Source organism: Antechinus flavipes, chromosome 4, assembly GCF_016432865.1.
Source record: "Antechinus flavipes isolate AdamAnt ecotype Samford, QLD, Australia chromosome 4, AdamAnt_v2, whole genome shotgun sequence".
NCBI lineage: Eukaryota > Metazoa > Chordata > Mammalia > Dasyuromorphia > Dasyuridae > Antechinus > Antechinus flavipes.
The window spans coordinates 88,292,354-88,317,956 of record NC_067401.1 but is presented as its reverse complement, the minus strand read 5'-3'; the positions used below and the strand labels follow the sequence as shown (position 1 = coordinate 88,317,956).

The window sequence follows — 25,603 nt, the reverse complement described above, 5'->3', positions numbered from 1 at the left end:
TATTAGCAGCATCACAAGATTATAGATGTAAAGGTGGAAGGGACCCCAGGAATCAACTGGCTCAAACTTCTCATTTTTACCATTGATAGTCAGTGACTTTCCCAGAGTCCTACATTAAGGGTGTGGCAGATCTGGTTCTCTGACTCCAAATCCAGCTCTTAATCTAATTCACCGTTCTGCTTCTCACACAAGATAAAAACCAATAGGAACATTTCTGCAGAGCTGGTTATTATCTCCATGATATGCAGACTCTCCTTCTCCCCTCGATTTGCTGAGTGCTTCTCCCAGGCAATGTTTATCAATGTCACAGAATTTTATATTTCCAAAGTACATCTTCCCACAAAACTACTGTGACAATGAATGATTTCAGTTGTATTACCTCTCTTTTTACAAAGGAAAGCAAAACTCAAGTTAGATGATTTTGTATATGGTCATTGCAATAAATATCTGATTGTTTTAGACATACATGCAGATCTAGTGAAGATGTCTGTATATTATCTTGGAAACGTACTATGTATATCCTCAAAGTGTACCTTCAGATGTCCTTCCAAGAATTCAATCTGGAGAATATAGAGAATTCAATCTCTGCCTGAGCTCCCTACTATTGGGATGGCACATAGTGCCATGTGCATAGTATATAAATATGCCAGTGCTCTTTAAACAAAATTTGATTTCCTGCATCTTTCTCATTGATAATGAGAGGGATATTTATATCATTCAGAGGACATAAAATGAAGTGTCTTAGTAGTGGCATTAACCCTTCCCTTGTTCCATGTGAAATAAAATTATGCCCCCTCATTTTAACAAATGGAAAAATGGAGGGTCAGAGTGATTTGCCAAATTCTCATGGCTAGTTACTGCTAAAATTGATGTGCATTCCTAACTCCTAGTCCACAGCTGTTTGTAATCCACCATATTATTATAAAATCAAAATATTTTTTGCAGAATAACAACGGGATTCTTTCACATGCTATCACGCATTTACTCCATCTGTTTATTTGCACACCCAACACCAGAATATTCTTGGATAGCAGTCTAGTTCTTGGGTGTCTCTGGTTCTCAGGGGGTTTGCTGTCACTCATCCTTTGGCTATGCCAGATTGTAGGGGATGTTTCTTTTATTAGTCTAGGGGTCAGTGTAGGGGTTGTCTAATCACATCATATTTTAGGACTCATCTTACTTTGGGGTACATTCCGTTTTGCTCCATATTTCACAATGGTGTCATTAGGGGGACATTAGAGAAGAGAAAAGGATTGAGGCAAATCTTGAAAGACATTACTAGATGAAATGAAAGGGCATTCTAAGAGAAGGATCCTCTGGAGATATAGGTTTATGGCTCATTCCTCATGTCTGTCTTTAAAGGGAATCAGCGTAGTTAGATAGAAAGAACCTTTAACATTGAAGTCAAATGATGTAGGAGCCAAATCACCTCTCTGATGACTAGTGGGCATTATTATGTAATCTTAGGCACTCTACTTGCCTCTTTGGGCCTCTGTCTCCTCATCTGTAAAATGAAAGATATATTAGATGGCTTCTTGAAGTCCTTTCCAGGTCTAGACTTGTGGTATGATAGGAAAAGGGAAGAACATTAGCAAGGCATAGCTGTGAGAATGAACATGGTATATGATGGGAACAATAATACTGAGTCTACAAGAATAGACAGGCCATGCTGAGCAATAAGGAGAAATAAAGTGGGATAGTTAGGGTCAAAGCAGACTGCAGAGAACTCAGTCTATTAAGCAGAAGAAGCTTAAATTTGAATCAGTGGGCAGTAGAATTACTGAGTAGAGGGGAAGAATAAAATGAAATGAATGAATTTTTAATGGACCAAGTTTTTGCAATTCTGCATTTCCCTTTAGTAACCATCAACCCGGAACAATGAAATTAGATATTAAAAATGAATATTGATTGAGGATTTCCACAGTGGGTTTAGCAAAAGCTCAGGCGGGGGACAAGTATGTTTTAGATAGTAGGGAGGACAAAGTCAATAGAATGGATATTAGGGTTAAAAGTGGGCAAAAAGACCAATGAAGTTAGGATTGTGGCTAATAGATTGGGTGAAGATGGAGGATTTTAGTAGAGTTTAGTACAGGGATAAAGTTAGATTGTGGAGAACCATAAATCTTAAGTTAGAGGGCATTCAAAGTTTTATGCCCTGTCAAAATTAAAGATCCTTCATGTATTCACATAATGATTTTTTAAAATTAAATTAAAACCAGATTTATCCAGTCTGTTAACAAGCATTTATTGAGCTTAGACTATGGGTCTGGCACTATCTATTCTAGTATACAAAAGAAATTTATGAAACTAGCCCTGTCCCAGAAGAGCCATTTAGCTAGAGAGTCATGCATATGAAAAAATGAGAGAAGTATCATTTAGATATACATACATATATATTACATATGTACATGTGTATAGAAAGAGAAAAAGAAAGGAAACAAGCATTTGTTAAGTGCTTACAAAGTGCCAAATATTGTATTAAACACTATAAATATTTTTATTTTATCTTCACTACAATACTAGGAAATAAATTATTAATATCCCCATTTTATTGTTGAAGAAACTGAGGCAAGCAGGGATTAATTGATCTATCTATAAATGTCTTGAGTTGTATTGAACTCAGGGCTTCTTTCAGGGACACTGCTCTAGTCAGTATGCTATCTACCTGTTATATATGTGTGTGTGTAAAATCAAATAAATGAATTCTGTCCACCAGGATGGATTATAATCCATCTATAAATGAATAGATAAATCTTACTGCCTGAGGCTAAGAGGCCAAGTGATTTACTCTATGACCATGGGCATTAACTTTTCTTTAAGGATCACCTTCATTAATATCATTTTTGTGAATACTTCTTCCTGACTGAAAAAATGATTTCTTCTTCCTAAATCTCTTTTAACACTTTCTTTGGACCTCCTCTTTGTCTATATCTCATTTCTCTTGGTATCAGTTATTTCTGTACCATAAACAAAGATTTAGAAATGAAAATTTCCTTATATGAAATATTATTAAATCATATTTATTACCTTTTTTCTGCTGATTATCTCTAATTCATTCTGCATATTCTTGTTTACACATAATTGTTTATTCATTTTCTTTTCCTTTAGATTGGGGACTCCTTGAAGGCAGAGAATGGGTTATCTTTGTTTTTTTTTCTTTTTTTTTTTGTATTCCTAGTGCTTAATATAGAATCTGACACATATTGAATGATTGTTGATAGATTGGCATCACACTGCTACTGTGTGATAAGCTACAGTAAATGAAGTACAAATTCCTCAGTCATTTAAAAGTTTTCACAGTCCCATTTCAGCTTATATTTCTAGGCTTCTTAATAGCTATTCCTTTCACATCTCAACTTCTTCCATCATGATTTCAATATATTATAGCTCAGCTTAAAAAATTACATGGAAATTGGGGTGGGGGGGAGTGCCATTTGCAGAAATTACAGATGACCTGGGAAGGCCAACAGAAGATACAGAAATAGTTTAGAAATTCAGAAATGCATAAAATCTATATATAATATCAGCTCAACTTTTACAAGGAGTTGTAAATACCTCATAAAAGAAAAAGAAAAAATCTAGACTTCTCTGATATGAAGAGAGGGCCAAAAATCTTTATGTGGATTTTTCAGATTGCTGGTGTTAAACTCTCATGACCCTTATGATGTGCAAGGGATAACTGTACATTACTCCCCTTGATACACTCTATGATCCAAACCAACAAATCTACTAGATGTTCTCTCACTTGCCATTCCATGTCCTCTGACTCTATGACATGACTGACTCCCATGTCAAGGAGTCCCATGCCTCTTTCTTAGAATCACTTACTTCCCTCAAAGTTCAGCTCAAGCACCATTCCCTACCTAAGATTTTTCCTGATCCTACAGTTACCAGTGCCTCCCCCACCAAAATTTATCATGTATTTGCCTTATATGTTGTTCCTTGGATAATGTAAGTTTCTTGAGGGTAAGAACTGATTCAATTCTGTCTTCATTATTTCACTTTTCTCTTCCTCACTATCCTCACCTGCAAAATCAAGGAATTTGGAGTAAAGGACCTCAAAGGAGTATGATCCCCAGTGCCTAGAAAAGTGTTTCAGTCATGGATGACTCTTTATAACACTTTTTGGGATTTTCTTGGCAAAAATACTAGAGTGGTCTGCCAATTCCTTTTCCAGCTTATTTTACAGATAAGGGAACTGAAGAAAATAGGGTTGAGTGACTGTGCCCAGGGTCACATTGCTGGAAAGTATCTGAAGCCAGATTTGAATTAGGAGGATGAGTCTTTCTGACATCAGGCCCCAGCACTTTATCCAATGTATCACCTACTTGCCCAGCAGGTTTTTAATAAATATTATATTGATTGATCCAAACCCCTCAGTTTACAAATGCTTAAAAACTTGATGCTTATAGAAGTAATGGGATTTAAATCCTGGTCTCCTGGTTTAAAATTCATCCATCCATCACACCAACCATGTGTGTGTTTCCTTCTTTCCCTTTTCCTTCTTACCTCCTCATTACAATGTAATACAGCCCCTTTAGAGATTGGTGTGTGTTACATTTCTTTTTATTTTCTTAGATCCAAGCAGATTGTCTTATTTCTCTCTCTCCTTCTCTCTCTCTCTCTCCTTCCTCTCTCTCTCTCTCTCTCTTTCTCTCTCTCTCTCTCTCTCTCTCTCTCTCTCTCACTCTCGCTCTCTGTCTCTCTCTCTCTCTCTCGTTTAGAAAAATCTTATTAAATTGAATTGACATAAAAATCCAGTTCCTATAGCTGTTTATCATACTCTGATGTATCATAGCTTTAATCATGTCTGTTGTTCCCCTCCTGTGATGATAAATAGTAACATAAATAAGATCTAAGTTGGAGTTTGGCATATTTATGGATTATCATTTTACCTGTTTTTGCTGCCAGATTTATAATATCTTATTTCAGACTCTGAAAATAGTCTCCTATATTCCCTTATGTAATGAATTTAAGTAATTGGCTATGTTGAATTATATGCATTTCCTTCCCCAGGTTTTTAGAGTGTGGGATATACAAACTCTTTCACTGTTACAAGTTTTCCACGACAGTCAAGGAGGACCAGGGGACATGCAGATCTATGCAATGATATTTGACCAAAACCACGGTGTGCTTATTACAGGTCAGTGTGTTCAGTTAGCTATTGATGAGATGCGTCCTTTCCATTTCTCTAAAATCTCTTTTACAGGAGCATTTTATTTACTGGATAAGGAGGAACACTGGAGAAATAGTTTAATACATTTGTTAACTTTAACTTGCTACAAGTAGATATTTGTATCTACTTCCCTCCTTTTTTTCTACAAGTAAAGTATGGTCTAGTAGGTTGATGGGAATAGTTGGCTTGTGAGTAGAATTATTTTTCTTTGAAAATGCCCCGGGATAGTCATGTTACATCTTGATCTGGGTTGCAACAGAGAAGGAATGGCATAGATGCTGTTGGCACATAAAAGCAGCATTCATGCTATCCATACAGCCAGTTCTACTTCCTCTTTCTGAAGAGAGTTAATGAGGCTCCTCTTCTAACAGCTGCACAGGCAGTCTGAGCTAACAAGCATTTTGCTCAACAAGTCATTTCTGTACCTTCTTTGTGTGTACCCAGAACAAGCATTGGACCATTTTCTTTCCTTTGCTCTTGAGGCCAAAACCATACCAAATGAAAATAGGACTTTGGCCTCAGTCTTTTAAGATTATTATTGAAGAAACTGGAGCCACATTCAAGAAAGAGTAAGGGTTCCACCTAGAAAAGGCTGGGCACTGTTGGTGAAGGTGGGCTTTAATGGTTAAGAAGGAGTAGGACTGGGAATTCTTGCTTCATAAAAACTAAACACTCAGTGCATTTCCCAAGTATTTTTCCCTCTGACCACCAGTTTTGGGTTTCTGTCAGAGAAATCATTGAAAAATCATTGCTTTCTCAGGAATCACTTTCACTTTGCTGTTGGCAGAGGATGTTTTTCTCACTTCTGTGTTCTCTGAATTTTGAATAAGATCTTTGCTGAGCTATAGTGATTAACCACACTCACATAATATTTGATATCAGTGATAAAAATAGATAATTTTTCACCCTTTGGGAAAAAAGTCAGCTCTAGCATAATTTGTTTAAATTTTAAATCAGCTCTTTACTATATTACCTTCCCTAAAAAGTAATATAATAACAACTGCATGCCGTTTTACTTTTCATTATGCTAGCCTGCATCTGCAACCACCTAGATATGCATTTCAGGACCATTTATCATCATAGTAGCTAGGTTCTCAGGCAGGCAGAATATCTAGAGAGGAGGAGTAAAAAAAGAAAAGGTCGCAGTCTCTGCATGCAATTCTACTAGAATTTACATGATTTTTTGTGGGGGAAGGGCTTACTGAAACACGGTTTTGAGCATAACTTAGTTGCCACACGAACAACAATGTTTTAAATTTTGCAAAGCACTATTTATACAAGTAGTAATAAGCAAAACTGGGATTTACCCAGATCTTCCTGCTCTAAATCCAATACCCTAGTTAAATGATTTGTCTAAGTCACATATTTAATTAGCTGCAGAAGTAGCTTGACACAGAAACAAAAAATGAGTTGTTTATGGATGTATATTCCCATTTCTACAGCTCATTGTATGACTTGAAGAGAAGCTAAACACTTAAGCTCAGTTTCTAAATGAAGAATCTAACCTAATTTACTATAATAACTTGGAAATGAATTTTATTTAGCATTGCTATAATGCTTTATAAAATCCCACTGCTTTAGAATCATCATGATTAGCTATAATTAATAAGGTTATGTTTTAAGAGGCTTTTTAAAAGTTTTCATAAACACTAATCCTAGTCACCAAACAAAAGCTTCCATATAGAAGTTTGACAGTCACCATTTATACTTTGCATTAACATAGAGAAAAGAAGGCAAAATATTACGAAGGAAAAAACACACAAATAAGCTAACAGGTGTTAGAGAGCCTGTCAACCCCCTGCCAGCCTTGGACATCGCACAGGGCATGGCTCAGGTAATCTGAAGGTAGCCTTGTAAGGGTGAACAACTTGACAATGGGAGGAAGGGGGTCCCACCCAAAGGAGCAATGTGGCAGTTCCCGGACCCTAGAGGGGAAAATCTTGAATATCCTTATTAGGAAAGGAATGCACACAACATATCTATGTGTAGCTTCCTGTAGAGAATCATGTATCTACTATAGGCTAGGATGTTATTACGTATGAAGTAGTAACTAGAAACAAACACCAAGAAGATAAAAGCACCTGCAGTCTTTGTAATAAACGGAGTTTCACACTATCCTGGCTCTCGCTGCTCATTGCTCACAATCTTCGCCATTTCAAGTGGGCAGGAAGTGCTGGTCACATAAGGCCTGTTCCACTCAGAAATTAGGGCTGTGACCCCTAACAAACAGGATTTAGTGACCAAGAAAAATTTGATAAGGTCAAAATTGACTGCTTTTTTATGTTTAAATCCTGTTCACCTCATTTATCAAAAAATTTCTTAAAGGTAACAATTCAATTCAAGCCTCATTTTAAAAAAAGATTAAAAATGATAATTTCACTGATTAGTTATTTGTAGCTACAATCCTATGTGGTTTCCTATCACAATTTCCTTCCTAGTTTTCTTCTTAATTCTCTGACTACTCACTCCCCATCAGTCACTAAATATCTTAAGAGTTCTCAAGGCTCTATTTTGGATCTCTATATTAACTCCCTACACAAATTCTCGGGGCTGTAATTATTAGCTTTATAAATAAACTCTCAGATAACTGATGTCTCTCTATAACTAAATTTCCATTTGCCTTCTAGTCTCCTTTTATATGGTCTTCTGACATTCCAAGCTCAAATATATGAAATACTTAATATTTTCTGCCTAAAAGCTTCCCTGCCTTGTAACTTCCTGTCTCTGTTGATGGCCTCATCATCTCCCAGTCAAATCTCAAATACTCTCCATTTCTCCCCTGTAATATCTCTCCTATCCATCCTTTCTTTCATCTCTGCTTACTATCAAGTAAACTCCTTATTCCTCTTTACTGTACAATTATAATAGTTTCCTAAGTCACCTTGCTGTCTCCAGTTTCTTTCTCCATTTATTTTCAATATTCATGCTGATGTAATCTTCCTAATTCATCAATTGTTTCAAAGCATTACTATTGCCCATTGTTCACAAATAAAATATAAAGTCTGCATTCTGACATCCTTCTACAATCTATCTCTCCCTCTCTGACCTGATTTATCTCATACTTCTCCCCTTTCCATTCTAGTCAGCATAGACTATATATCAACCATTATTCTTGTTCCTTTCTCTGCTATCTTTGTGCTTTTTTCTCACATCAACCTCCCTTAGGTGGAAATACTCCCTCTCTCTTAAATTTGTTTCATTTTGTTTGAATTTTCCCATTGTGTTTCTTACATTGTACTTTATGTCATGATTATTTGAACATATATTTCTATTCACTATTAAGTTGTGAGCTTCTTGGGGACTTTTTAATTTTTTTTGTATTTCTGCCACCTAAGAATGCTTTATACATAGTAGGTACTTAAAATGTTTCCTTCAATTATTTATTTTTTATCTTTTATAAATTTATTGTTTTTTATTAATTATTTTTTCCTCTTTCTATAATAGGATCTAGTGTTATTGACATGTATCCTTTGACTCGGATGATACAAGACACAAAACAGATCCCACATAGTCATGATCGAGACATCAATGTCATGGTTTATAACAGAACTTTTCACCAATTACTCACTATTTGCTCTGAATCTATCATCAAAGTAAGTATAAATTAGGTTCTTCAAACAAATGAAAGGCAAACTTATTGAGTAACTTGGCAAGAATAGTGGTGTTTATGATGTAAGCCTGTATTTCTGAAACTACTTTTGGTCTTTTATATTTCAAAAAAAAATGGATAATCTATGAAAAGCAAGCTTTTTCAGTCCATGTAATATGGTGACTCCAGTCAGTACTGGGTTGGTGCAATTTTTGTCTACCACAAAAGGTAGTTTAAATGAATAAACTAAAGATGAGAATCTGGTCTATACTTTGAACTTATTTCTTACAAACTGACTTTGTCATTGCCCTCATATTCCTTAGATGCATTATTTGTCCATAGGAAATTCAATTTATTATCAGGGTGATTGACATTGTTTAGTAGTTATAGCAACAAAAGTTTGTCTAAAGTATAGTATAGCTCAGTTTTGTGGGAAAAGTCAAAGACTCATTCCATGTTGTTGTACAAATATCTAAAATATAGAGCTCGATGTTGCAGAATAATGAATTATTTAGTGACCTAGGGATTTTTACTCTCTCTTATGTTTGTTTCTGAATCTGAATATTTCTCTATATGATGGATAGAACTTGAAATATCTTTTGGAAACACATTCTATAGACTTCTAACATCTTGTGGGGGGTTGTTTCTAAGAGTGGGAACAAGGAGGGGACCACAAAGCATACTAATGTCATTTCTCCACATACTGCTTTCATAGAGGTATTCCTAAGTCCCTACTGCCTTTTTAGCCTTTGGGAGAGGCAGTATTGCTCAATGCATTCATCAAACATTTATTTGCTAGGAATGGGAAGGGGAAGAATAGGGTAGTAGGAAAATTCTGTGTTGAGAGGCAGGAGCCCTAGACTAAAATCTAGATTTTAACACTTGCTCTACCTGTTTGATAATGGTTCAGCCTTTCAATATCTCTGAACTTCAGTTTTCCTTTGTGTGAAATGGAGATAATAATACTTGCACTGCTTTACAAATACTTGCACTGCTTTATAAGTCAGTCAATCCTCATTTATTAAGTATCTACTATATATCAGATACTGTGTTAAGCAGTGGTGAGACTAATTTTAATGTGCTATATAAATTCAGGTTATCCTTACTTGATTTTCTGGTTTGAAATGTTGGAGATTTACTGAACCCAAATTCTTTACAGAGTTTGGACAATTTCTGCAAATTTCCAGCAATCTCTTTTGGCTGCCTAAGCATGCCCTCAGACAGATTCTAGGTAGTATTGGCTTCCCAGTAGGAAAGGATGATAGAGCTTGAATTGAAAAAAAAATCAGAGACCATCTTGTCCAATCTCTTCATTATGAAGATGAGATAACTGAGCCCTAGGGAGTTTATTATTTGTCCAAGGTTACACCATTAGTTTTTATTAGAGACAAAGAGGTCTTTTACTGGGGAAAACAAGGAAATATCCCATAGATGAGCTGTCATCTCTTATGGGTTGAAAGGTGAAAATCCTTAAGGCAAAAATATCTACCCATTGAAAATAGTTACTTCATGTATAACTTTGGTGGGAAAGTCTGGATAAGGTTAGTATACTTGTGGCACTGCTTCATAAGTATTTTCATTTTGTAATCCCTACAAGGACTCATAGATCACATTATTGCTGCTGCGGCTACTATTATTACAACATGTAGCTTAGTCCTGTTATTACCAAATAGTTCTTTAGATGGCTATGTGTCTAGCCTCCTGGAACTCTTAAAAAACTAAAAAAGAAGTGAATGAGATGAAGACTCTGTAAATGAAAGAGCCTTTTTTAATTTATCACCACTAAAATTTTACTATTTTAGAATTTGCTGTTCTGATTTCCCAAAATCTCTTTAGACTTCTCTCACTGAGCAATATGAGAAATATCTATATTACTTTTTAGCAGGATATATGGACTATGGAGAAGGGAGCCTTAGAGGTCATATATGTCATTATCTTTATTTAACAGATAAAGAAAGAGAAGCCCAGTGAGTCACATAGGTAGTATTAGTACAAAGCTTGTTTTTACTTTGGGTCCTTTGATTCAAAATTCAGAACCCTTCATTTTGTACCATAAATAAACCACATGGCAAATCAAATAATATAAGGCGAGAATAATCATCTCTAAAGACTCTAAAATTTCCCTAAATGCTCTGAAAACTGTGAATTAGAAATAAGAATTGTTATCAGTTCTATTATCTATTATTGAACGATAGTTTAATTTGAAATTAATTGGGGGAAGATAATACATGTTGCAAACTTCATCAGGGTATGTAAGGATCATTAAGATACTTGAAAAGTGCTTCAACCTTCTTGGAGACATGTGTTACAAAATTTTTACCCTCTCTTTTCTAAATAACCAAACCATTTTTGTCCAAGGCATTAGAGAAAATACCTATCTACTCAGCCTGGATGTAATTAGCCAACTCAGAAATTATGTCCATCTTTCCTACCACTTATCTCTTGACATATAAAGGAAACAGTGAAGACTTCATTTGTAATCATTACCTATCCTTCTGCCTTTCATAGAAAATGAGGTTTTGTCATGACTCCCAATTACTCTTTCCTTTATGTCACTTTGAACATGATGAGTTATTAGTATTTTACTTCTATTTAATGATCAATTTATTAAATGTCCACTATTTCCAGGGCATGATGACTTACATCTGTAATCCCTGTTGTTAAGAAGCCAGGTACATGGCTTAAAGCTGCAGTGGCTAGAGCTAACCCATTGTACATATTAAACTAGCACCACTATGGTGAATCTTAGAGAATAAAGGGTCACTGAGTCTGCCCAGATTAGAAAGAGAACAACTCAAAGCTTCCATGTCAGTCATCAGTGAGATCAGGACCATAATTGGCTGATATACCTCTAACCAAAACTCATTTCAAACAAAACTCAAATCTTAATACTGTAACAATTATTTTTTTTAAAAGCTTTTGTTAAAGAATTAGAATTCTAGCTTTAATCAGGAAATGCATTCTGACAAAACTAACAATATTGTTTCTCCCTAAATCACCTTTTAATAAGTGTATAAGAATTCAAGAAATTAAATACTTGTAAATATTTTCAAACAAAATTCAATCATGCCTGAATGATTATAATTAGCAAATAGAGGAGAAAATTGGTTATTTCCAACTTTCTTTGAAATATGTATTTGTATTTGCAGTTATAAATAATGCATGTACATGTAATACTTTTCAGATTAAAAATATATCTTTTTAATGAGGTAGGTGGTCCAGGAATCATTATCTTCATTTTGCTAATAAAAAAATGAGGCAAAATTCAAGGAATCTTTTGATGTTCAGTCCAAGACTCTTTTTAACACCTGCCAATTACTTGTGGATTCCTCCAAAGGAGAGATAAAAAATGTTTAAATACAAATAAGGCTAAGATTAAAAACAAGTACTATTTGATTTATTAGAGACTTAGATAATTAGAAGAAAATGGTTTTCAGAATATAATAAAGTGCCACTAAGTGGCATGTGATAATTCACTTATATATGAGCATCACTCTTATTTATAAGAAATTTAAAGTTTTATTATTTCCTTCTTTGACTGGCCAAGGTCATACAAATATATACCATTCAGTATAAAATCAACAGGTTTTTCAAAATAAAGAATCAAGGTGTCACTTTGGGGCCAGCCAGGACTAGCTCTTTACAACCATGGTTTCCTGTTTGTAGTAGAGTAAAGGAGAGGGATACTTCCCAATAAGTAAATTTAGAATACTTATACTAGTATGAAATTAAGATCCTCTAAAGTCTCCAGTCTAGGTACTCATGCTTGATAGAATCAGCCACAGCATTTGATTGATTACTTTGATTGATTGATTGATTGATTTAAAAAAGGGAAAAAATTAAATTAGAAAACTCAGCTATCATTCCACAAATGAGTGCATTCCCACTCTCTTCTTCCATAGCATAATGTGAAAAAGAAGTTTCTCCCATCCAAGTTTCCACCAATAAAATGGAGAAAGCAGAGAAACAGCCTGACAACCACAAGTCCTGCTACTTATACCCATCTACCACCAATTCGTCCTGACTCTTCAACCAATTGGAAATAGAAGTCTCACCAGTTCTGCTTCTGCCTTACATTCTATTAGCCTGCCTAGAAGTCATTCCTTTGTTCCAATTTGTGTGTCTACCTTTAGTAGCCTAGAATTTCCAAATTGCCATGACTTGTCCTCTATGAAACTCTTCTGAGTTCTCTCTTCATCCTTTTCATTTTTCCTTAGATTTCTATGTCTTCTCCAGATTAAAATATCCCGTTTCCTGGCACTGGTCTCTCTGGGAAATGGGGCCCTGGTTTTTTTGTCTACTAAATAAAATATTACCACATGAAGGCTGGCTGTGGCACTGAACTTCGATGGTTGGAGGAAAGACTAAGGCATAGTTCTGCCTCATTTAAATCCAAATTCACTCCAAAGTCAAAGCATCACTCTGATGATATCATCAGTCCTCTTTAAGAATAAAAGATGAACAATAACAAAAAAATAAATAAATAAAAACAAACCCCCATTATTAAAAAATTGTTTCCTTCTAAAATCTCTTCAATTGTAGCAGATACTTCACAATGGTTATGTTGACAGGGAAAAAGTATTTTGGGTCCCTAACGACTCACCTTGTTGGAGTCACTATGGGTTCTAGAGTTAGGCATCTTAGTCCTGTTTGCCTAAGTCTTTTAGGAATGGGTCATTCAGTCTCTACCAAACCTGGCTCACAGAATAAAATATTCAGTCTCATAACTTCCTACTAGTTATACAATAGTCTCCTAATTGACTTCCCTCATCCAATTTCTTCCTTCTACAATCCTCCTCCATGCAGCTGCCAAATGTTTCTAAAGGTGGTTTATGACCACCACTCAACCCTACATTCAAGAAGCTTCACATAGATTCTAACCCTAAATGCACACTATTTGACATTTAAAGCCCTTCATAATCTGCCTTCAGCTTTTCTTTCTAGACTCACCATTCATTATTTAACCTCTCATAGTCTGTATTCCAACAACACTGGATAACGATGTACATGATTTTTCATCTGTGAAATCTTTGCCTTTACACAGACTGTCCTCCATTCCTGGAATACTTTCCCTCTTTATCTCTCTCTCTCTTGGAATCTTTTTTTTTTTCCTAGAGGCAATTGGGATTAAATGACTTGCCCAGGATCACACAGCTAGGAAGTATTAAGTGTCTGAGGTCAGATTTGAAAATTCAGGTCCTTCTAACTTCTGACTGATTTTCTATCCACTGAGCCACCTAGCTGTCCCTCTCTTGGAATCTTTAACCTCTTTTCTATATCCAGCCCAAGGCTACCTCATACAAGAAGCCATTTATGTTTTTCTTAGTTATTATTCCTGCTTCCCACTCACAAATACATGTATTTGTTGTATGTTTTGTATTGATACATATTGTTTATTCTCAGTAAAATATCAAGTCCTTTAAGTCAGGACCTGTTTTCATTTTTTGTTTGTGAATTCCCAGTACCTCCACAGTGTTCAGCACATAAGCCCTTTAAAAATTGTATTAAATTACCATCATACCATATTGGTTTATGCTACAACTCATGGGACACTGAAAACATCAGAAAACAATTCAGAAATAGAACTGATTATTTATATGGGACTTTCAATCCATTCTTGGATCAATAAGCCAATTTAGGAAAAAGAATTGTATATAGCTCAAAAAACTGTTTAGGACATAGAAAATAAAATCTAAGTAAATTGATTGGATTTTAAAGACTTTCCTTTCCCACCCACTTCCAACCATTAACAAACCTTGATAGCTCATGAATAACCTCTAATGAAAAATCTAGCCAAAGAAGGTTGTCATCTATAATTAGAGTTGCTCCTTTCTTGAACATACTACCAATAATCTTTCTTACCAACTCTTCTTTTTCTAGATTTCATGTTAACATATGCCCCCATGTAATAGCAAGAAGGTGGGCCTGAAACTCTGGAGAGCCATATTCTAGTTCTAGTACCACTATGGCCTAGCTATCTGACATTGAGCAAGTCATTTGAGCTATCTAGTATTTTCACCTATAAAATAAAAGTGAGATTACCTGGAAGGTTCCTTTAAATTCTGTGATTCTTTATCCATTTCTATTACTAGTCTAGGATGCTTTATAATGGTTATACTTGTGTCTAGTTCAATTCTTCCAGTTTGACCTAAGCCTGATTCATCTTTTGCCCAGTTGTTCACTTTGGTTTAGATCTATTTAAATTAGAATGTCTTAAACAATGTCCTACTTCCTATCCAAATCGCTATCTGCTTTATGATCAAGAGAATAATTGGCATAGATGTTTATTGCATGTTGTTTATACAGTTCAAATCTGTATAACACAACATCATCAATAATTTTTTTTCATGGAAATAATCTTGAATAGGGAGTGTAAGATATAATAATAATCAAGTATGACATGGTTTGAATATTATCAAATATTCTCATATGAACTAAAAGACAAATTGATCATTTGACTTCTCTCTATTAGGTATGGGAATTAGAGACAGGACATCAAATATATCAGATTTTTGATCCCCATGGAAGCAATGTTGAAGTAACAACTGCTGCTATTGATAAAAGTGGATTTGTTCTTGCTACAGGGGCATACACTGGTAAGACTTATCTCTTGAGGGGTATCTCTGCCTATGTTAACCCCCTAGACATCTGCAATCAATAGGGCTAAAGAATTTATTTGTTTTTGGTGGGATGATGTGCTGGGGAAGAGTAGGTTTGAGTGGGAAAGCATGATGCTGACATCAGTTTCACTTTGATGACTTTACATCACTAATTCCATATCCCCAGGCTTTTGGTTTTATATTTATGGGCCTTAATGTGGACTGTTGGAAATGCCTCTTGCCTGTTTGCTCTATCGCTGCTATTGTTTCTTGTTGCTATTCATTCATTTCCAGCCGTTTCTGACTCTTTGTCCCATTTGGGATATTCTTGGCAAAGGTATCGGAGTAATTTGTCATTTCCTTCTCCAGCTCATTTTACAGATGAGGAAACCAAGGCAAACAGGGTTAAATGTCTTGCTCAGGGTCACACAATTAGTAAATATCTGAGACCGGATTTGAATTTACGAAGATGAATCTTCCTGCCGCTAGGTCAAGAACTCTGTATCTGCTATATCACCTAGCTGCCTGATATACCCCTCCATCACATAGTCTATAGCTTATATACTAGAATGTTCAGCTAACATTCTAACCTTAGCTAGTCACTCCTTGTAATATTCTTCTCTAAAATGTAATCTTCTCTTATTGGGGTTTCCTTGGGGGTCTCTGGAGCAGCCTTCCTCTCAGTTCAGTAATCACCCCAATGCAGCCAGGAGTTAAAGTCCAAATCCTTTGTTGTCTCCTTCAAAGTCTTGTCTCTTTCACTTGGGGTTCGGCTAGTTTTTCTGGAGGTCTTCCTCATCTTGGTTTCAGTGTTCTCCACAGGACAGCCTGCCACCACTTCTCTGTCTTCCTTAGTTCTGCCCAACTGCCTTCTCTGGCTTCTGAATCTCCTCAACTTCCAAGGGTTTTTGCTTCAGCCTCCAGCCACCACAAAGGCGGACAATGGAATGAATGTCTCAGCTTCCCAGAGCTTCTAGTGTGTTTGTCCTTTCTGGCCCTGAGAGCTCCTTCTTATATGTTCCACACTGAGTATACATCAATCATTATATCATTAGAAAACCATTATTTGTTGTAGGATTAAATCAATGCTAAACTAGATTTAACCACTGTCTCCTCAATTTCACTGACTTAGCACCTTGTTTCAAGTGCTGGCCCATAATAACTCCTTTTACCAAAAATGGGTCCTGGAACCTGGCAAAGAGTTCAGCTCACCTAGAATTTATTTCATTTGTTATTTAACTTCCTTCCTTTGACATGAAGAAATAGCCACTATAGACTTTAGTAACAGGAGAAAGGAAGAGGATGGAAAAGAGAGCAAATAGTAACGGACTGAACTTTAAGAAGGGTCAAACCAGTACAAGCAAGCACTTGCACAGTTTCTCATATATAAGAGCATAGCATCATAGATTTAGAGCTAGGAAGGATTGTAGAGATAAGCTAGTCCTTGTCCCTCATGTTCCAAATGTGGTGATTGAGGTCAGAGAGTTTGAATGATTCATTTCAGATCATATTATTGTGTCAGAGCCAGATATTGACTCCCCTGTTATGATTATAACAATGACTTATATTAATGTCACATTTTACATATTACCTTATGTAATATGTACATATTTTAGAGCTTTAAGGATGCAGAAGGAAAGGAGCAGAGAAAAGGCCCTGTAAAAATAAGCTTGGAACAAACTGGAAAGGTTTTGCTATCTATCTCTACATTTTTCATCATCCTGAACTTTTTCCAGCCTCATACCACTCACCTCCTTGCTCTCTTTTCCATTGAACTTGAATCTGATTCCCCAAATTTCCTGAATGTCAAAGGACTTCAGATAGTAGAAATCTTTGATTCTTTCACTGTGTTTTTTGTAGACAAATGAGAGGTAACAGCATGATCACTGCATCATGGGAGTGGAGCTGTGGTCTAGTGAAGATTTAAGTCAGGAATGCTGAGAGTACAGCATTATAAAAAATAGTAAAAATGGACTCTTCATCAAAGGCAATTAGGAATATTAGCTTAGACAGATGAGAAGAAGCAGCTTTTTGGCAAGACAGGGTGGGAAAAGGGAAGTTAGAGACCTTTACCAGTAGCATAACTAGAAGAGCTTGGGCTCTCAAAGCATCCATTGGCAGAAGCCAAAAATATAGAATAATTTCCTTTATAACCCTTAACTCCCAAGCTTATAATCTAAGGGAGTAGAAGAAAAGTAAAACAAAGATTGACTTTTTAAACTTCTAAATAACTTTCCTACCTCTACACATTCTGAAATAACTAAACTAGGTTAACTATCTGGACCAGATTTACACTAGACTAAATTCTATATTTGGGGGATCTCATGATTATTTCTGGAGCCCCATTAAGTCTACATTTAGAACAGTCTCTATATCCATCCCATCACCAATTTCCCTACCTGATTTCTGGTCTCAGAAAGTCCTTTAACAAGAATCTTTAATTACATATTTAGAGATGAGGTTAAAAAAAAAAACCAAATATCTGGGAGTCATAAAACATTGTCATAAATGACTTTTCAATCAAAGTCTGCAAGATATGTGGGAGCCTTTTACTTTTGTGCATGTTTTAATATAGTTAGGAAATAAGAGAGATGAATAGTTAAAGCTGAGACAAGAAAACTTTTTTTATTTAGGGTAAAAATAATAGGGGGGGGGAGAGCCAATACTACAACAATAGGCACAGTTGTGCCACGAGAAGGAATGACCTATCCCCCAGAAAGCCATACCTGTACACATTTTGAGGTTGGATACAAGATGGAGCCCAGGAAAAAGTATCCTATTTGATGGGATGTGAGTTGCTGAAGCTGGGCAAGGGAGTTAGTTGCCCCATATGGTGTAATATGAAAGAGAAATGGGAGGCAAGATTCAGAGATGGCAATTTCCAGACTACCTGGGGAGGATATACACTCTTCTCTGTTCTGGAGAAAGTGAAAGTCTTCGATTCCAGTGCAATGGAATTGCCCTTTATTCTGCAATAAAGGTCAAGCCCCTTATTCTGAAATAAAGGAAGCTACTGATAAAGAAGGAGAAAGGGTTACAGAATAAGGAAATTAGAAATTCCTAAAATAGAGTTTGCTTGTGTGTGTGTGTGTGTGTGTGTGTGTGTGTGTGTGTGTGTGTAGAGCTGGGTATATAATTTTGTTTAGGGCTACTCTTATTATAAGAAGTAAACACAAGGTTTAAAGTGCTGTTTGTTTTAATATATAAATACCCACAGAGAATTCACAGTTTAATAGAAAAACTCCTTATTCTATTGCTTGTTAGAAACTCTCAGATTGTTCTTTTCTGAGAAAATATCTATTAATCACTATTTTTCTCCTCTTATCCAGGCACAGTTAAACTCTGGGATTTTGGAAGTGGGCAAGAAATGAAAATGTTATTTGAAGGGAAAGACTGGAAAGAGGATGATCATTGTTTGAGCCAGATAGCCTTCGTTACAACTGATAAAAAAAATCACTACCTGCTCCTAGCTCTGGAGTTCAACGGGAAGATCAAACTTGTACAGGTTTTCCATTTCATCTATGCATTTATTTTACCCTTTTCTACTCTTTGAAGTTTATATAGAATTTATTTGCAGCTTTTAGTGATTCATCTTTATAGTTAACCTCAGTTGGACTATTTTTTTCTAAGTTTGCCAAGATGATGCTCACTACCTTTCCCTTTGGCTTCCTTTGTATATTTATTGTCCCCTGGGAAGAATGGCTGCCCAGCCACCAGCAGCCTGCCCTTAGCTGCCAGCAAAGGAGATTTATTAAACTACTTCAGTCAGATGACCAAAGCTTTGCTGAAGAGCAAAGCTGGGCTCTTTGACCAAAAGTACACAGAAGCTATCTATATCTGGGATGCTATCCAAGACCTTTTTAGGATTAGTCATTGGAGGAGTAGATCATACAAAGTCTCTGACTGTGCATAAGAAACAGAGAAAGAGTCTATTCCTGTTCAGTGAGAACAAAGTCACCCTATCATCAAAATAACTTTGCTTTGAAGTTCAGGATCCAATAGATTCAATTGGAAGCTTGACATAGTGAATAAAATACTGGACCTGTTTTGAGACTTTACCTGAGACACTAGCTGTGTGTTCCTGGACTTAGAGATAATGACTCAGTTCTTTCATCTAGAAAAAACTAGAAACCTAACAGGATTGTTGTAAGGATCAAATATGGTAATGTTTGTAAAGTGTTTTGCAAACAACATGGCACATGCAAGCCATTATTATTGGAAGGTTTAGACAAGCCTCCTTGTTTTTCCTGTGTATGTACCACTACTTAGGAAGCTAATGCCTTCCTTATATAAGTAATTAAAGCTATACCATTTATCCTGATTACTGAGTGAATCTGTGTGTTCTCCTTGTCTGGAACTAAAGAATTTATTGCTCCTCTTTCAGAAGGACTAAAATTCAGAAATAATTTCCTACTTGAATAAGATATTATGAAATCTTAGCTAAGGTTAAGAAAACAGTTAGGTTTGCTTCTAGAGAGGTGAAGTCAAAAGTTTCTCTTATTTGCATTTGCTCTCCTGTCATTGTCCTAGAGCTCACAGAAGGACACTTTGAAAAGGGACTTCCAAGGGTACACAAATTGCTAATTTTTTTGTAAGTTAACAGTATAAAATGTGTCGTGATACTCCTTCATAATTTATATTTTTCATATTACATACATTTCATTTTACATATGTCATTTTGACATATCCTTTTCTAAGTTCAGAAAAACTGAGACACAGCCCCATATATAAATTTCCTGGAGTTACTTTTGAGACAGGGAATAATTGATGTTTGTTTAATGTCCATAGATACCTTTAGTACAATTTGAAGCACTAATTACTATACAAATTCACATTTTAAATGGGCCATTTCAACTTCTCAACCATTCTGTTGGTTTAGGAAAATACATTAAATGCATCTAAAGAAATCTTGGTTCTTTTCTGAAACAAGCTGTTACACCTTGTAACAATAAATGAGAGTCCAATATTAGAAAACAAGATGAACAAATTTCAATTTAGGAAACTTTTCTAATTCAACTGTTGGCCTCATTTAAAAGAGAAAAAAGGACAACTACAGAAGATGAGTTGTAGAAGCTCATAGATGATACACATTAGACCCAGAATTGCAACCCAGATTGTGTGGATCCAAATCTAGTGCACTTCCTATTAAACAGTAGTTTTATTCGAATTTGCCTGTTCACTCTACAGAAGTCTGTTTTGGCACAGTTAATTTTACTGCAAAAATTCCCTTTTTTGGCAAGGCAACTTGAGGTGCCTGAGGCCAGATTTGAACTCAGTGTCTCCTGACTCCAAGGCTGATCCTCTATCCACCGTGGCACTTAACTGCCCCTGCAAAATTCCTTTTTACAGAGGGCTCCTGCAGTCCATTTAAAATTTGATTTTATTTATATATTCATGCCCTACAGTAACTTTTAGGCAAATGGGTCACATTGACAAAGATTAACTAGAGTATATATTACTAACACAGTATAATGGAAAATGGATTGGATCTGAAGTTAAGAGGACCTGAGTTCTAATTCAAACCCTACCATTTACTTTATGTGTCTTTGGGTCAGATTCCAAAGATACCAAGGTCATCCTCTTCATCCTGGGCTATCACCAATCATCTTGATTTTTTGCCTTGCTTAATGATACACTAAGAGAAAATGACTTTGTGCAACTCTGCATATAACTCCATGAAGTCATTTGTCCACTTAGAAAATGAAGAACAACCAACAACAACAGTTTTTGAGAAAGCCACCACTTCTCTGGGCTTTGGTCTTTTTCATTTGTAAAATAAGGAATCTGTATCATCTACAGAGCCTCTGAGGTCCTTCCAGCTCTACAGTCTGTGATCTAGAGTTTATATATAATATTATTATAATTATTAATATTATATCTAATATAAATATTAATTATATATAATGACCCATGTACAGGGTATCATGCTAGAACCTAGAAGTTCTGATCCCTTTTAAGCTACAACCTCTTTATTTTTAATTTTTATTATGGTTGTTATTCAATCATATCTGACTATTTATGACTTTTTTTAGAGTTTTCTTGGAAAAGAGGCTGGATTATTTTGCCATTTCCTTCTCCAGTTCATTTTACATATGAGAAAACTGAGGCAAACAGGGTTAAGTGACTTGCCCATGGTCACACAGCTAGTAAGTGTCTGAAGTTGGTTTCAAATTCAGGTATTCCTGACTTTAGATACAGTGCTCTGTTTACTGTGCCAACCAGTTGCCCTTGAGTTTCTTTATTTTTGTAATTAAAATGAGAGTTCATACTTTGGAGTTTCCAAAGTATGGATTTCCTTTTGATTTTTAGCAGAGAATTATTATGGTCAGAATGGTGCATTATGAAAATTACTTTGGCAATATTTGTGTGAAGGATTGATTAGAGAATGAAACCCAAAGTTTAGATTTCCTTTTGAATCATACATCTATATACAGATTCTGCCCTTAAATTTCAACACCTTTATTTCTTGATATATAAAATTTCATTCTTAGAATTGTCTAAAAGATAGTAGCTATTAGGGTTCCCCTCTTTTTCTAGTTTGAATTCTAGAATTCAAATTCTAGTTTTTTGAATTTTCCAAATTCAAATTTGATTTGGTTTATAAATCATTTAAAGTATAAAATCAATCTATCACTGCTATATATCTTTTCTCCTATTCAAGTGATTTTATCTATCAAATTGATATAATGTAATCTGCATTAAAACTTTTGTTTTTTCTTTATCTCTTACATATGTGCTCCTAGAAATAACTATATTAAAATGTATTTAAATTTGAATTTTATTTAAAATATTAAATTTAATTAACTATTTATTAATAACTCATGTACAGGGTATCATGCTTAGGTCCTAGAGGTGCAACAACAAAATAAAATAATATCCTTTACCTCAAAGAGTTTATAATCTAATAGGAAGGAATGAATAAGCACAAGAATAATTATAATGCAAAGCAGATTCTCAGTACAGAGAAAATATCCAAATAAAATGCTCTGAGATATAGAAGTAGGTACAATAGTGATAGACTTAGAATCAAGAAGAATACATGCAGAGAACTTCAGATGGGACCTGAAAAAAAATAGACTGGATTTCAAGAGGCAGAGCTATAAAAAAGTAGGAATGGAAGTCATTTTGGCAGATAGAATGATGCAAATAAAAGTCCAACAATGAGAATTCCAAAAAGTGAGAGGTCCAACAAACAAAGTAATAAGAAAAAAATTATTAAATAACCTGTTGTGAGCAAAATACTAGCTTCAACCCTGAGCTAAAAGCAGTTTATATAAAACAGTATCTTTGCCCTTATGGAACTTAAAGTCAAAGTGGTTGGAATGTAGTATTCTAAAGATGAATAACATGAGATACAATTGAAAAGGCAGATTGGAGTCACAGTTTGGAAGGCTTTGAAAGTCATGATAAGGAATTTATTCTCTATTCAATAGGCATAAAGAGTCACTAAAAATTTTTAGTAGAGGATTATTATGGTCAGAATGATGCATTATGAAAATTACTTTGGCAATGTTTGTGTGTAGGATTGATTAGAAAATGAAGAGATTGGAAAACAGAACATCAGTCACAGGGAAATCAATGTAGTAGGCCAGAGAATAGTTGAATTAGGATAGTTGGAATCATAACATAAAGAAGAAAATTAATGGAAGAGATTATTTTAGAAATAGAGTAAATGAGATTTAGAAACTGAATGATAGGGATGAGGCAGAGGGAAGACTCAAAAATAACTCAAATGTTTTAAACTTGGATGATTTAGAGCATGGAGATACCATAAATAGGAATAAAGACGCTAGGAGGAAAAATATGATTCATAGGGAAAATAATGGATTTTGTTTTGTACACATTGAGTTTAAGATATCAGCAGGATATATCAAATAGTAGGGGTTCTTAAACTTAGGGGATGGTGAACTTTTTAAATAATATTTTGATTTTTAAAAATATAATGTTTTTTAAAAGAATTCTATGTGTTTTATTTGATGCATTTTAAAATATCATTTTATTGTAGTTCATAAGGTTTAGCAGACTGCCAAAATAGTCTATGGCACAATAAAAAGGTTAAGAATCTCTGTACCAATTACAACATCTAACAGGAAAACAGAATTTTAGTACAGAATCTGGGGAAAACTACATAGCTGGAAAAGTATACCTGGGATTCATTCACATAATTGTAATAATTGAAGTCATAAGAATAAATATTATAAAGGAAAATGTGTAATGAGAAAGAAAGTGAGGAGGACAGAGGGAAGGAAAAGGAGGGAAGAAAAAGAATAAAGACATCTGGGAATCACTACATTTGTGAGTAGAGGAAGGAAGAAGAGCTAAGGAAGATAGGAGAATCAGGAAGGAAAGTATTATGGAAGTCTGCTTTTAAAAATAGGTATCAAAAAAGAAGGTGCAGTCAACAGTATCAGATGACTACTGAAAACACTACTGGATTTCGTAATTACTGACAGAACAAATTCAGAAATGAATAAGGAAGACTGGTTTCAAAGTGTTTAAGACAGTAGGTAAAAAGGAGGTAAAGGCAGGGAAAGTATAATAAGGCATATGGTTATATAGTACTTTCACATTTATAAAACACTTTTTTACAACAACTTTGAGGATAGTGTCAACCACATTATTATCCCCTTTTTAGAGGTGAGAAAATGATTTTTAGAGAATTGTGATTTCCCCAAAGTCACACTACTATGTGAGAGTCAGAACTTGTCTCAATCTATTAACAATTGTGATTTTTTTCTTCTTCTTTTTCTTTCTTTTTTTGTCTTAAAAATTATGTTATAAAGGATGGCTCTCTGGGAGGAAGAAGGAGAGAAATACCAGGGGAAACAATAGCAATGTCGTAAACAAAAAACAGCAATAAAAACTCATTTTTTAAAAAGAATCTGAATCTGAACCCAAGTCTCCTGATTTTGAATTCAAGCTGTTTATGAGTGGATTATCAATGACTTGAATAAATGCAATAATTGCAGACTTTTACAAGTTTGTAAATGACACAAAGGAGGGAAGAAAACTAGTAAGGATTGGATTGAACAGTCAGGATCCCAAAATGCTAATGGTCAGAATTTGGGGTCAAACCAAAGTACTTCAATACTTTGATAGATCCATGATCTGATCAATACGTATACTACTTTAAATGATGCAGATCTAAATGTCTCTCAGCTAATTAGTGGTATGGCTAAAACTCTGGTCTCTTGGTTCATTATGTCATATTCTTTGGAAGTTTTTTCATAGCTATCTCTCAATTTTAAATATTTTCTTACCAAAAAGATTAATTTTTGGCTTATAATACATAACATTGTCATTCCTATATACATTATTTTTGTAAATTGACAATTATTTCACTTAATGCAATAGATTTTTAAAGGATATTAAATAACAAATAAGGAAAGAAAAGAAAGGGCATTTCTAAAGAGAAAGAAAGAGTATTAATGAAAGGTTATTTTTATTAAAGGGTAAAGAAGAAGATCCTATTCTTGCTGTGGTATGGGAACTACCTGAAATTATGCCTATATTGATTCAAGGGAAGCATGTTATTCATCTGGCAGTTACTTCAAATCCCAAGACTATGAATTTAACTATCCCAGAGGTTGAACTGACACCTGAAGACAGGAAGCCTGTTGTCCTTAATATTGTAAGTTTAAATTCTGGACATCCTTTTTACTAGAATTATTTTGATTCATGTCCCTATCATGTTAGTTCTATTCCTTTACCTCAAGTCCTTCAATACCTACTCGGTTAGTTGATAAACATTTTATAAGCATCTACTATTTATCAAGTACTGTTCTAGGTGCCAAAAATATAAACACAGAGAATGAAATGATCCTTATTCTCGAGGAAATTATGCACAGGATAAACAGGGGGAAATGTAAGATTGTATAGAAGTTAGTAAGGAAAAATACCATCAGTTAAGATATAAGGATAGATTATATGTAGAAGTTGGTATTTGAGCTTTTTTCTTGAAGAGAGGAATTTTATGAGGATGGAGAAAGGAGGGATCACATTCCTGAGATAAAGGGTGACCAGGATAAAGGCACAGAAGCAAAGGATGGAGTGTCCTATATTAGTTACAGACCAAAAAAAGAGTCTGAATTGCAGAGGATAGAAAAGAGAATAATGTATATGGAGAATGGAAAGATAAGTTAGAGTGAGGTCATAACGGACTTTTAGAGGTAAAGAGTAGAATTGACAAAAATTACACAATCTCATTAAGAATAGTAAGTAACTAACACTAATCTATTT

At 34.9% G+C, this 25,603-nt stretch overlaps 1 protein-coding gene across 5 annotated transcripts in view; it reads left to right on the top strand.

The window, feature by feature from the left end:
• Window positions 1-25,603, top strand: part of WDR64 (WD repeat domain 64) — a 165,728-nt gene that overhangs the window by 84,336 nt on the left and 55,789 nt on the right. For 4 of the 5 annotated variants that reach the window (XM_051993510.1, XM_051993508.1, XM_051993506.1 and 1 more), the window contains 5 exons: window positions 5,017-5,143; window positions 8,621-8,769; window positions 15,238-15,361; window positions 18,694-18,869; window positions 24,816-24,995. In XM_051993510.1, coding sequence (XP_051849470.1) covers window positions 5,017-5,143; window positions 8,621-8,769; window positions 15,238-15,361; window positions 18,694-18,869; window positions 24,816-24,995 — 756 coding nt within the window. The remainder of the gene's footprint in view (window positions 1-5,016; window positions 5,144-8,620; window positions 8,770-15,237; window positions 15,362-18,693; window positions 18,870-24,815; window positions 24,996-25,603) is intronic. The other variant, XM_051993507.1, reaches the window with a different exon arrangement.